Here is a 14,885-nt window from a genome sequence, read left to right as displayed (position 1 = left end):
GGAGGTTGAGGTCATGGTATGGGTTTGATGAAAAGGATGAGAAGCCACAAGCTTCTGTGTTTGTCTGCAGTCTGTTTATGAAGTGTGTGTCACTGCGTGCATGTGTGTGTGTGTGTGTACTGTAGGTAAGCTGAGCCGAAGAGACGCTGACTGTGTTGAATCTCAGCAGCTCCAGACGCCAGAGACACGCCGCGCCACCCCTCCACCTCCGCTTTGTTTCAGCTCAGATGGACTCTGCCCTGATTTATAGAAAAAAAAAAAAGCCCTCAGCGTTGTCACGGTGATATCTTTCTCTCTGCCACACATACAGAGCACCGGCCTGTCCCTCCAATCCACCACATCTTCCACACACACATACATTCTGAGAGCCAGGGAGGTGATGGCTGTCACGCGGCTCAATGTTTGCTCTGAGTCAGCAAAAGTAGAAGTAGGAGAGTGATGGAGAAGCTGATGAAGGGAGAGAAAGATGTGGATATTAGGAGAAAATTAACTCAAGACTCAGCAAATGATTATTATTGAAGATAACCTTTATAAGAATGCAGATAAATTTCGTTTTTAGCACAAAATATTTTAAATATACAGGGAAGAGACTACAAATTCAAATAAAAAAGTCAATAAATGTGTTTAATTAAAAAAAAAATGTATTACTAGGGCTAATAATTTGGGCCTGCAAACAAATCAAGATTATAATTGTATTTTATTTCAAGACAAACATTAGAGTCAGAAGCAGGATTTTAGACATGCGGATATAAAAAAAAAAAAGAAGGGAAGGATGCTCACCAAGGGAAAGAAAGAAACCGGGTTAGCATCCATCCTTCCATGCATCAGCGGCTGAAAAGGCGCGCAGAGGCCTGCTCATCCCCGGATCCACAGTGGCAGCGTGCCCGCCGCGCGGAGCTCCATCTGCGGGAGGGCGCGCGACGCTGTAACACCAGGGAGGAAGAGGAAGCCGGAAGCACGCTGGGAATAACACATTTGGATAAATATTTACTAAAAATGACTATATATTTGGTTAGTATTATTTTGATGCTTACCTTTTTTTCGTTTCGACAATTCATCCCGAAATGAAAGAATTTGTATTATTAAAAAATAAAACTTTTTTTATACAATACAAGCTTGTCACCTCTTTTGCATAAAAAATAAGTCTAGCAATTTTGTCATTAATATTTCGATCATTTTTAGCGCACTTGTAAAAAGCTCAAATAAAACCCCGCTGCACTTGTAGCATCGTTTACATTTGAACAAGAGGCCTTTATTTATTTATTTCAAAATAAAACGCGCGCACAATTCCGTTTAATTTTGGGGGGGGGACAGAACTTTTTATTAAACATTATGAAAACAAGAATTTTTCCAACAACGTTCCATTGGTTTTGCAGGATTTTTTTTCTTACTTGTTGACACATCAGGACATTGAATAAATATAGAAATTATATGTACAGATATACATTGACAGCACTGTGCAGAAGTTGATGCTTTCATGGACGGCTGGTAAAATAGAAAGTTCCTTATAACAGGGAAGATGACAATAATTTTTGCAGGGATTGTTGCAAAAAAGTTTTAAATTAAATAAAAATAATTTAGATAAAACGTTTTTGGGGGATATAGTTAATGCATAAAATTGTAACAAACGAATATTTGACCTAAACGCCATCATTTGCAGTCCATGCAACAGGTAGCCTTCTGCACAATATTGCACATATATCAACGCAGCAGAAAAACACGCGCACGCGTACCAGAGATTTGTTGTAGACAGAATAATGCAAGTTTTCCCCAAGAACAAACAGCTACCATCAGGCAAAGAAAAAAAAGAAAGAAAATCTAATTTTCTTACAATCAGACAAACCCGCAGGCCCGACACATTCTCCTCTACAGATTACAAAAAACACATTTTCATCATCAGATTGGTGCATAGAGTTTTAGCAGCAGTCCTTCCAATAAATGATCAAATTTACATCCAGGTTTTCTTATTAAAAAAAAAAAAAAAACATCTCCTGACCAGTTTGATCACCTTTTTAGTGCAGTTCATCACATAGGATCAAAGGAGGATATCATAGACAATTTGCATGCTGTAACATACAAACATTTGTTTTAAGACGATAATCCAAGCAACAAAAGCTTTAAAAAAGAGAAAATAAGTGAGGCCTTTCTTTTCTCTATTTCCTTATGTACATACAGGTGGACATAAATACAGTCTGGATTAATCTCTTTTTAAAACAATAGAAAAGTTGATTGAAAATAGCAATTAAAGACGTTCTGAGCGGATTGTTTGGAGTCTTTGCGCCTCTCCTGGGGGGGCGGTAAGGAGATGGGTGGGTGGGGAAGCGTGGGTCATGCTGTCTTCATACATGTGGACGGAAGATGACTGGTTGTGGAAAAGTGGGGAGGGGGGTTACCGTACATGTCCTGCATGCAGGGTTGCAGAAGTGTTCAAGTGGAGGCTGCGCGCGCAGCTGCAGTCCTAAAGGTCCAATATAATTTCAAAAAGCTTTCTTTTTTCCTTGTGGACTTGCGCTCGGATCTGAGTGAAAACTTTCTTTAAGACTTGTGTAAAGTCCGCGCGCTGAGAGCGCAGCGTCTTTAAGACTCCGAGGCCTGTTTGAGTTTAAGATGCGGAGCTTTAGAGAGTTCTCTTTCAATGGGGGAAACTGTAAACAAACGCAGAGGAGGTGTGTTTGGGAGGTGATGGGAAGATGGGCGGCGCAGGTCGGAGTCCGGCTCACATGAAGAAGTCGGCCTGTTTTGCGGACGGATCTCTCGTGCTGGCAGCTCCGCCGGCGCTGAAGGTCCGGCTGGCCAGCTTCTCGTACTTCTCCTTGTATAGATCCCTCTCCTTGGCGAGGCGCGCCACGTCCTGCTTCAGCTGCTCCACCTGGTTCTGCAGCGTGCACTTCTCCGTCTCCAGCATGTGCCGCTGCTGCACGCGCTTGAAGCGGCACGACTGCGCGTAGCCCCGGTTTTTGAGGGTGCGCCGCTTCTGCTTCAGGCGGATCACCTCCTCCTTGCTGAAGCCGCGCAACTGCCGGTTCAGCTCGCGCACTGTCATGCTGACCAGCTGCTCGTCTGAGAAGCGATCCTCCAGGCGGACATGGTGGCCGTGGTGGTGGTGGTGATGGTGGTGGTGGGGCTGGTGGTGGTGCGCGGCGGAGGCCGCGGACAGGTCCTCCCCCATGTATTGCTGCCCGCGGAAGCCCTCGTAGGCCTGGTGGTGGTGGTGGTGGTGCGCGTTGCCGATCAGGGCTTCCACCGCGTCCTCGGGCGTCAAGTTGAGCGCCTCTGGATTGATGTGGTGCTGGTAACTCGGGATCCAGTACAAGTCCTCCAGCTGGGGCTTGGCCGCACCGCTGTGATTGTTGGTGCCGCTGCTGTTGTTGCTGTTGCCGCTGCTGTTCACGCTTCCACCTGCGCCCAGGCCCTGGCCGGGCTGCGTACCGGGACTCGGGGCGCAGAAGCTGGGCGAGGAAGGCACGGACGAGCAAGGGGTGCTGATCGGTGTGGAGGACAGGGAGCCGGACGGGAGGCGGTGACAGTAGCGGTCGGCCTCCGGCGGCTCCTTCTTCACCTCGAACTTCATTAAGTCGAAGTCGTTGACGTACTCGATGGCCAGCGGGCTGTTGGGCAGCTCTGCGCTCATGGCAAGGTCGGTGGCCATGTCAGTCCATGCGACGACTCCCGCCCTCACAGCCAAACCGACCGCGGGCAGACCTCTCGAATACAGATTGCGAGAAGGAAAACCAGCCTGTGTGGTGTATATATAGGCACACGCACACGCCCGGTGCGTGGAGCTGCTGCAGGGCCGCGGGTGGGAGGAGAAAGTTAAGGCTGCTCGGACAACTTCTATATTTAGTGGCGTGATAGGACGTATGCATGTAAATGAACTTGTACACCTGCCAGCGCGCCTCCGCTCGCCGCTCTTGTTGACAACTTATCCCCGGTCAGATGGACGCCCCCGAAGCGGCTGAAACGCGAGAAAGCAGCCTATCTGTCCTCGCTTCACCTCTGCGCGAATTCGCCTCCTTCTGATTTACAGTCCTCGGTTCGACTTTTTTTTTCCCCAAGCATCCAACACTTTAAAAAAGCATGGTGAGGTCTCTGCACAAGCAAAGTTTCTCGCGCTGTCACAGAGCGCGGCACACGCGTGCGTAAAAGTGTGCCAAAAAAGTAACAAATCCAAAAGGTGCGCTGGGTTCTGCAGGAGTTTTCCTCTTAATTTGCAGGACTTCTGCAAATTCGGTTCCGCACGTGGCCCTCGCACCTCTGTCCGCGCGCCGCTAACCTCACTGACTGGATGTTTGGGGAATGTGGCTCAAAGATGCAAAACTCCACTTGATTTGAGCCTTTGTTCCTGATTCCTCTGAGCTTCACAGTTAAAACCACACAGTGTCAACGAGCCTCCGGGAGGCGGGCACTTATAAATACAGTGTCCCCCCTCCCCATCATCGCGCCAGCCCTCAGCGCAGAGCCCCTCCTCCTGTACGTACCCTCCCACACTGAGGTGTATCAGACCAATGAGAGGAGATCCCAGCTCCGAAGTTGCATCCTCCCGCAGAGCAGCCTCCGCTCCGAAAACAACCGAGCGGAGCCGAAATGGGGGGTGCGGGTGGGACAGGCAGAACAGGTGCGGCAGATCCCCCCCCTCTAGTGACCGAGGGAGCGCAACTGCACGGCGGTAAGACGAGATCTGCGGGAGTTTCTGAGAGAAAAAATGTTTGCTTGGAAGACTTTTGTGAAATGTGAGGACTCTGTGCGCACGTCGAGTTCCAGAAAGAGGCGCTTCCAGGTTTTTCATCCGGGGGTCACGATCCAGACTGATGGTTAAGGTTAAATCTAGTTTTGCAGGACACAATAATCTGAAATAACTCCAAAAAATTGGCTTCACCGCTCAAATGAAGTTAGTTATTGTTCTTAAATTCTAAAAGTCACTTTACGTACATTTTAAAACTAATCTTGTAATCTTTTAGACTTAATATGCACAATTTGCAGCTTTCTGGAGGACTGTCAGCGTCTTCTTCAAACCATTACACAGAGTGCAAGGATACACTTGAAAAAACTTTTAGAAATGTTGTGAACTTCTGTTTTTGAACTCCTATAACGCACACATTCACCCAAAAACCAAAGGGAAAGATATGAATTATGATTTTATTAAACGTTTTGAGCACAGAAACAAACTGAACTGAGTTTAATTTTTCTAACACACCCCATTTTCCAAATAACGACAAACTTCTAACATGCGCACGGGGCATAAACGGAATGTAAACAGAAAGGTTTATGGAGAAGTAAACAAGAGTTAAAGTTCACTTTAAATAATTGGATTAAAACAACAAAAAAGGCTCCTCTTCTTTAAAACCGCTTTCATATCAACTTCCTTTACATAGGACTAGGGCAGGAAGGCGCGCCGGACCCCTGACACCACAAACCGTCAAATCAATCCATCCCGGATCGATTTAAGGCCGCTCGCCTGCGTGCCAAAAAGAGGGCGGGGGAAATCGATGCGCATTTCCGCGCGGGGGCCGCGCGCGCGTTAAGTATGATCGGCGGTTTTCATTGGCAATTAACCACAAACTGCATCCAGACTCACCCGAGAGGATCGACGGGTAATTAAGCCCCGCCGCTGCGAGCACTGCTCCACTCTGCACACATCTGTCTCCCTTTTTCCCCTTCTTTTTTTGCTTGAGGGGTGGGGGCTTTCGGTTTTTACGGTGGTGGGTGGGTGGGTGGGTGGGGGGTAATCAAAGCAAAAGGCTGAGCAGTTTGTCGATATAGCTGATAAGTATGAGTGCAGCGCAGCTCAGAGGCGCAACAAATTATTTCTGGGTCTCCAGGAGTAATTGGATCCACGGCCCCCCCCAAAGGTCCCCTGTCTCCTTTAGACCTAAAAGTGATCATTTTTAAAACAAGAAAAAAATGCGTATGCCAATACACGTCCCACGATGCGATACCAATCCCGATATCATACCGGAACACATTTTCTTTTCTATTTTTTTTTAAATATGACTTAAGAAAAAAACGAATATCAATATGTCCGTCATTACAATAAAATTGTAAAATTCAGTTTACTTAATGATCACAATGTTAACCATATATATAAGTTGCTTTTACCCAAGCAAATTCAAAGTGCTTTTATTTTGGTAATTTAAAATATATAAAAGGGAACAGTCAACAGGTTTTTCAACAACCTAATACCAATTTTCATCGCAGTTGGTCCTTAAGTATAGCTCTGGACGAATTTTGGACCACTATCACAATCCTAGTTTTATTAATTAAAAGTTATGTGTTTAAATCTCTCTCCCTCTTCCGGCTTTTCCCATCAGGGATCGCCACAGCGAACAAGTCGCATGGTAAACTTGGCAATGTTTTACGCCGGATGCCCTTCCTGACGCAACTTTCTCAAAGCAACCAGGCTTGGGACCGGCACAGAGGCAGAGAAGTGAACAGGGAGCAGCCCGGATTCGAACCCTGGTTTCACGGACAGAAGGCGCCGCAAACCAGCACAAGCTAAACCGGCTCCAAAAGTTATGTGTTTAAAAAAAATAAAAATAATTTTGTTTACTACACTTACAGCTTTTCTCCCAAACTTGATTTGGTTATTTAGTGACAGGAAAGCCATTTTCTGAATCCGCTTAGGGTCATGGGTTACTGGAGCCTATCCCAGCTACTGTTGAGCGAGGCAGGGTAAACGCCTGAAAGGGTGCCAGTCTGTCGCAGGGCCACGAACCCGCACCTAGTAACACCTAGCAGATATTTAGAAACACATTTCTCTATAAAGCATGTTTTTGGATTGTGACAGGAAGAGAGAGAAAATCCATGCAGTTAAAGGAAGAACAAGGAAACACCACACAAAAAGGTCTCAGCTGGGACTTGACTCTGTGCCGTCTCGCTGTAAGGCACAGCCTAACCACTACCCCACCAGGCAGTAGTAACCCCCAGAACAATATGGACATAACAAAATATTTTGTGCAAAAAAAAAAAAAAAAAGAAATACTGGCAATTAAACTTTCCCCAAAGCTCTCCAGTCCAGAAACATTAACACTTGAGTCTTTTCTCAGATGTTTGAAGTGATCCCAAACTGACCTGAAAGAGTTTTGTTTTAGTGGCAGGTGAGACGTCCTGCAGCAGCAGCATGCCTTTTAGATAAAGCAGCACGACTACCCAGCTGCAGTGATCAGACTCCATCTGAAAACTGCTTGCAGCGTTCAGGACTCTCACACTTCACGTGCCTCTGGTCGACTGCCCAGTAGTACATATTGTTAATCCAGCTTTGCAACCCTTTCACAAAAAAAAGGATGTGGCCGAGACTGCTGGTGAAAAGCTGCAAATTTGATTTAAATGTGCAATTGGTGCAGTGGTTAGCGGCCTCACCTCACAGTGAGAAAGCTCTGGTTTGAATCCCAGCTGAGAGCTTTCTATTGGGAGTTTGTTCTCTTGGTGCATGTATGGGTTTTCTCCGGGAATTTTCCTCCCACAGTCTAAAAAGCATGCTTCATAGGTCAATTAGTTTCCTTAAAAAATAAAGTAACGTTGACATGTTGGTATGAATATCCAATAGAGGGAAGGGTGTTTCAACAGTCCTCCATTGAATATATGTTGGACGTGGCCGGGAGATCATTGTAACCCCACCCACATGAGGAAAAAACGCCTGTATTGCTGTTGCTTTCTATGCAAATAAGTGTCTTCAAGCGTAAAATCAAATATTTATTTTAACTTAATTCTCACTTCTCTGGATCCCTTTTCAACTCAAATATACCTGCAGTAACAAGGACCCCCCCCCCCCCCCCCCATACACATTCTACCCCATTTTACAAGCCTTCATGATAAATCTGATCAATTTGGAATAAAAGTGCTAGCTTGAGTTAAAAAGGTTAATAAAATCAGATGCAAGAAGTTGAACTTCAATAGGAATGCCTTGCGCAGCTGCTGAGCTGAACTTCCAGTCCGGACTGGTCATGAAATACGTGCCCCCCTCCCCCCCTTCTCTGGCTTAAATCTGCTGGCAAGGATGAAAAGAAGAGTGGAAGATGAAGGGACGGAAATAAGATATTTAAGGTGTCATTAGAAGAGAGTCAAATATGCAGGAGCTGGCCTTGAAACGGCCAGCTAAGCAGAGCGCTTTGAAACGGCACATTTAAGAAGATCTGCTGTGGTCCATTCATTGTCAGGAGAAGAGGAGTGTCTGCGGCCGAGGGCTCGAGACATCAATTCTTGAAGTCAGGGTTTTTATTGTGTCTTTGCATACTGGGACTTCGCTGTGAGCGCAGTTCTCCCTAAGCATAAATGGACATCAGCAAGGTGGAGCTTTGAGGGAGGCGGGAGAGCCCGCATCCAGTCCATCCGAGAGGTGGCTCAGGGTTATCAACGCCAGTAAGTCACTAATGCCTCTGCGGAGGAATCAGCTTTAATTGTGCGCGGGTGACACACACACACACCCACATACACAGACAGTGAAGATACCAGGCCGGGCTTAACTTCAGAAATCAGGAGTTTCTCTGACCGATTAGAAAGGATTCAGGGCCCCAAAGAAGTAGAAAGCGAGCCACGTCGGCTTCATTCGTGGTTATGATGAGACTGCCCAGATTCAGAGCAGAGGTCTGGAAACAACCCAGCAACGGCCGCACATTTTTTTACGTTTCCGATCACAAAGCAGCACAAAAACTTTGTGCTTTCTTGCAGCACTCCGACATGAAGTTTGAGCGAAACCCTCCATCCGTCTTCAGAAACTGCTGTATCCCTTTTGAGCTACGTCTACACCACCCTCGGGAATGAAAAGTCTATGTAAACTTCCGTAAATGCACATTTCAGGCTTCCGCGTTCAAAACTCTTGTGTTCATACATCACTATGTAAGTTTCCACAACTGTTTTTGGGCTCTAAATAAACTGGAACACATACATTGAACGTGTTTTGAAAGTTAAACCAGGTCAAACTTTGACCAATCAGGGACTTGGATTCGGTGGTGACATATGGATGACGTCCCCTAGTCTTACAAGTTTTTCACATATTGAAATTGAGCTGTGAAAGAAAAAGCCTGGAGTAAGATTCACAAGATTTACTGTTCGACATTCCACACCAATTCTCTTCCACCTGTATGTGGTGGACATGCGCTAGTAAACAGTAGAAAAAGAAAAAGAACAATAAGCCCCTCCCTGTCTGTCCAGTGTGAACATCATAGGCTAAACATGCGTTCAAAATGCTCTTGAACATCACCTGATCCATTTTAACGTAGCATTACGCCAATTTAAAGACCAAATTAACCTATGAAGGTTTTCTTTGACAATGGCAAGTAACCGGAATGCCCAGAGAAAACTCACTCATGCACAAGGAGAACATGCAAATGTAACCTGATGACTTCTGTGCTGTTTTTTTTAGAAAAATAAAGGACATTGTGACACAGCAGCACCCTTGGAGACCACCATTTGTTGTAGATGTGACCATTTTCCAAAAAGAAAAGAAACATATCGCTGTGTTAGTTGCCCGTCCTAGCTCCTGCATTAGTGTGACAGGCACAGGGACATCAGCTAATCCTTACAACACACAAACATCAACATATTTAAAGTTTTTGTAATTTTCTACAACAGAACTCCAATAATTACAGGATACTCCCCCACATGTCCCACCAAACAGGGAGATTTGAAAAGTAAGCGGCAAACATGTAAGGAAAATCCAGCGAAGAAGAACATCTGAAGGAGAGGCTAAAAGCTGAACGGGGGGGTTAGGGACTAAAAACATTTTCTGTAATTAAGACATAAAGAAAGATTTCATCCTGTTGCACAAATTCCAGCCGGCATTTCAACTCACTGTGAGATGAGAACAATAATCATCACACCCCCCCCAGCAGCCCTTACGTAAAACCAAAGAAGTTTCCCCCCTTCAACATTACAGACTTTGTGGCACCATAAGAACTGTGTAACACTTCAACAGAACTCAAACTTTAAAAACAAAAAAGGCCTAAACCTCCAAAACACATAAAATACTCTTTTTTTTTTTTTAGCAAAACATCTGGTTCCGAACGTCACAGAGGATCATTATCTTGTTGGAAGAACTCTCGTCTCTCAACACTCTCACTGTTTTGTCTGTATTATCCTCCATCCATCCATCATCCCACCATGTTCTAGCAAAACTGTTTTTACGTGTGTTAACACATGTAACACATTTACACGTCCTCAAACACACCCACTGTGAAGGATCTCAGTTGACCTTCTCTTTTGTCTGTGAGTCTCGGTGGACAGATGATTCCTCTCCCTGCGTCGTCTCTCCATCTCGTACGCTTTTACTAAAAATTGAAATATTGATCTTAATTAGAGTTTGCAGAGCTCAGCAGCTCGTGTTGAGGGCCTCAGACAAGAGGCAGCAGACATCTGTCTAAGGCACTTACATCTTCAGTGCAGGAGATGAGCGCTGCGCGTGAGGAGGGGGGGGGGGGGGCGTGCAGTGAAAGAGGAAGAGTGATGGCTCCACGTCTCCTGCCTTTTCTCAGAAACATGTCGAGCTCTCCATCTCCGCTCGCCGCCGTCGATACGTTTAAGAGGGAAGTGCTAGGAGGACTGACAGCAGCACACGCAGCTCCAGCTGTCTTGGACACGACTAAACCGTGACCGTGTGACAATGTGTCCTAAGTTTTTCCGTTACTCTCTCTATGTCTAGTTTATATACTCAGAACATGCAGGTGTGAGAAAGAAGCGAGTGAAACTCTCCTCTTTCTGCTCTGAAACTATCCAAAAACCTCAGTAAACCTTTATGGCTGCAGCACTTCAAGTGTCTCTATAGATGTGTGTTCATATTGTGTACCGGTAGTAAAACTGTTTCAGCTCAGCGTGATTCAGTGCTTAACCTCTAGTACCATCAGGTATGAACAAATTATATTTAACGGTACGTTCACACTGAATTTGGGCAACACGCGGTCAGGTGACCACTTCCAACGAAACGTTCATGTAAACGCACCTAAATGCGCATATGGGGCTTCCGCATTCAAAACTCATGTTCATGCATAGCTACGCACTCATTCGAAGACAGTTGTCAGGCTCTACATACAAAACACACGGCCATTAAACGCATTAAAAGTTAAACCAATTCAAACTTTGACCAAAATTGCAACAGAGCTGTGAAAGAGAAAGCCTGGAGCAAAATTCGCAAGATTTGCATGACTTTGACATTTTGCACCAAGCCTCGTCTAACTGTCGGTGGCAGACATGCACTAGTGGACAGTAGAAAAAGAAGCCCCTCCCTCCTTGTCCAGTGTGAACACCATGGGCTAAATGTGCGTCAAATACATGGTGTAAACCAATGACTTATATTGCTAGATGAGACATCACGTGATTCCTCATCGGCGGAGAGCACCGCCATCTTGGTGAGGTCAAGTCACTGCTGCAGTGCATGCATGTGAACACATTTTTTTGCAAAATGGTAGTTCATTGTGCGGGTTTCAACTGCCAAAATTGGAGAAATGAGTCCATGAAAGAGGAAGGCATAACATTTGACAGGTAAGTACTATAATTTTTTTCTTTTAATGCTGCAGGGGCTTCATTAATAGTACACATGTTGACATGCATGATGCTGCAGGGCTATTTATCAACATGCTGCATGATGTACGTATAATTTGCTGTCTAAATAAATGTAAACTTTATTGTGTTAAACCTATTTACAGTATACTAGAACTAGGTTATTATAGTAATATAGATTTATACATTTCTGACTCAGTGACTGAACTTTTCTTGCAGGTTTCTAGTGGATTCAGACTTAAGGAAAAAGTGGTCCTTAGCTATCAAAAGAGCTAACCCAGATGGATCACTGTGGTTACTAACTAGCAATACAGTCTGGCCATGTTCAAAACATTTTGTGGAAACAGATTTTGAGAAGACTGGCCAGACTGTTCGTTTGAAACCCGGCTCCATAATATCTGTGTTACAAAAATGTATCACTCACATGAATCAGTAAATCTATGGGTTTTCTTTGTTTTTTGAGGGTACATCTATTGTTAACTTTTGGACTTTTTGTTGACTTAGTTATTATTATAATTTTTATTATTATTATTTATTGACCTATTTATTTATTGTTGTTATTTATTATTTTTATTGACTTACTATTGATTTATTATGATCTATTATTAATATTGTTGTTATTATTATTATTGACTTATTGTTGGGCTTTTCTAAATAGTTTAAATTACATGTCAAAGAAAAAACTTCTAAACGTTTAGAAATTATTTTTAAAATTTCTTTGTAAAAAAAAACTTTTATTTGTAAAAAGTCCTGTAGGGGAGCCGGTTTAGCTCGTGCTGGTTTGCGGCGCCTTCCATCCGTGAAACCAGGGTTCAAATCCGGGTTGCTCCCTGTTCCCTTCTCTACCTCTGTGCCAGTCCCAAGCCCGGTTGCTTTGAGAGGGTTGCATCAGGAAGGGCATCCGGCGTAAAACATTGCCAAGTTTAACATGCGACTTGTTCGCTGTGGCAACCCCTGATGGGGAAAGCCGAAAGAGAAAGAAAGAAGATTTGTAAAAAGTCCTGTAACTATGCATTTCTCATTAAAGTTTGAGCTTTTAAGGCTGACTGTTTCTCTTATTTAACAACAACAAATGATGCATCTATATATATTATATATGTAAATAATTATATATATAATATATATGTATAAATATATATAAATATAAACATATATACATTGTACAAAAGCTACTTAGATGCCACTAAAGGCAATATGGACGCAGACGACCTCACCAAGATGGCGTCTCGCTCCGCCACCGGTGGTCAGGCTTCTCAAGCGGGCGTGTCTCCTCTAGCGATATAACTCATTGGTGTGAACGTAGAATAACATGCAAACATTTGAGTTCATTTAAAGACCTGCTCTGATGAAAGTGGTTTTTGGTATGTTTAACATGTTCTTGTGGCATTTTTCTGATGAAGGGGGACATAAAGAAAATTATGCTTAAAATTGCATCTCTGGCTATTCCTTTATTCAAATTGGTGTGAATGAGGAAGAGACTAAAATATGCAGTTGGAAAAAAGCTTATTTGTTACATAGAAAATACACTAGGTGGGCTACAAGCTCGCCGTTTCTGTAAAGGGAGAAGAAGGGGGGCTAGGTTTGATCACGCCCATAACTCAGAGGTAATGAACTACCACCATTCTGCAGAAACTATGTCCTTAAAAAACAACAGTTATTTTTATTTGTGCTAAAAACGGCCCAATCACAATTGAAAGACCACTGGAAATACTTTCACAAAAGATGTTTAGAGTGGGACATTAAGGCTAAAAGTGAACGTTGGATATGAGCAATTCAGACCATGCCCTCTGCTTTTTTTCTGTTTAAAACAGCAAATACGACCGTTTTTACAAAGTAAAAATCATTAGAGATAAGCATTTAAGACCGTTGATGACTCCATTGTGTTTTCATGATGAAAACGTGGATGGCTCATTAAAAATGTAAATAATTTTTTTTAACAAAAATTGTTCAAACGCAATGCATTGCGGTCTATATTTGCCAATCTAGTGAGCATTGATGCACACTGGTTTTTCTCAGAGACTTCTGAAAAATATCTAGGGCACCAGATTTTGGAATCACAGATTCGGACAGCTTTACAGAATGGTGAACGCACAATAGTGTACGACTTAGTTAGTAGTGAAGAAATTTGGTTTCACATCCACAGTCCAACACCGCGACACATTAGCCACATTAGCATATGCACAACAACATCCAATCAAACATTTTCACAGAGCGCCGTGTACTTGTCAAACAGAGTTTAAGGCACACTGACGTTTTTGGGGAAAAAAAATAAAGGTTTTTAAGTATAGATTGCCATGCGGGGAAAAAAAATGTGGGAAACAAGAAAAAAACAGTGCAAGACCACTTGATGATTAGGACTTAATCAAAAAATTGAATCATAGTAATTATGCCTGAAAAGGCTATTTCAATGTGTGCAACCTAACTTTTTAGTCTTCCTTTTGCTTTAGAACTTTTATTTATACATATATGCGTTTGTTTATTATATAATATTATATAATATTATTAAGTAATCTAAGTATCATATCAACATATGATATTCTTAAAAATACTGACAGAAGTAAAATAAAAATGAAGCATTCAATAATGTCATGCTAAAAAAAAACGTGTTTTTCAACTGGACAAAACCAATTCAACCAATATATTACAAATCCTTTTTTTGTTGCTGCAGCTTCTTGGCCTCAGGAAGCAACATTTCATATTAAAACTAGACGTTTCTTTTTTTTTTTTTTCCTAATTATTTATGCTTCTTTTGGAAAATGAGCACCTGGCAGAAAATTCCACAATGCAGCTTAATGATCTTTCGGCTCAAAAATCCAAACAGCAAGTATAAAATCAATGATATTAAAGTGCATGCTCTCTTCAATATTCATCGCAAAACAGTTTATCTCAGCCTTGATGCAGATGAAGCAGTTCTCGGTTTAGCTTATCAAGCAGGATAATTGTGTTGCCCGTTCATCTGTGCCTCTTTAAATACACACCAACGAGCTACACTCCAGTCACACACATATTCAGCGACGCAAAGTCGCTGGCTCTTAATCCAGAATAAATCTGTCCAATTAGCAAAGTGAGCAAATCTTTGTGTTTTCACTCCACATTGAACACTGGTCTTGTTGGGTCCACACTATAGCAGGAGTATCTGGTTGAAAACAAAGTATGAATAGATTCTTTAGAGGATCCCGCCTAATTCACCTGCTGGTTAAAGCAAGGCAAATCTGAAGATGAGAGTTTGGTTTTTATAGTTTTCTGAAAAACAGGGGAAAAAAAGTTTCAAGTTCTGTCTTCAATCAAAACTTACATTGAATTAAACTGTTGTTTTCTTGGGCTGAATGTGGTGAATTTGTGGCATCAGATGCACCTGTACAGGGAGGTTGACCCATATGGGTGCTGGGATTTGGGGC

General features: G+C 43.2%; 1 protein-coding gene across 1 annotated transcript; it reads right to left on the bottom strand.

The window, feature by feature from the left end:
* Positions 1-1,297: 1,297 nt before the first annotated feature.
* On the bottom strand, positions 1,298-4,794 carry mafaa (MAF bZIP transcription factor Aa). The gene has a single exon (XM_011474275.4). It carries the CDS (start codon positions 3,647-3,649, stop codon positions 2,717-2,719), a length of 933 nt encoding a protein of 310 aa, XP_011472577.1. The 5' UTR covers positions 3,650-4,794; the 3' UTR covers positions 1,298-2,716.
* Positions 4,795-14,885: the final 10,091 nt, after the last annotated feature.

Source organism: Oryzias latipes, chromosome 4 (assembly GCF_053564925.1).
Source record: "Oryzias latipes strain Hd-rR chromosome 4, Olatipes_Hd-rR_3.1".
Lineage (NCBI taxonomy): Eukaryota > Metazoa > Chordata > Actinopteri > Beloniformes > Adrianichthyidae > Oryzias > Oryzias latipes.
The sequence above is the reverse complement of the archived record's forward strand: the minus strand, read 5'-3'. Positions and strand labels throughout refer to the sequence as shown.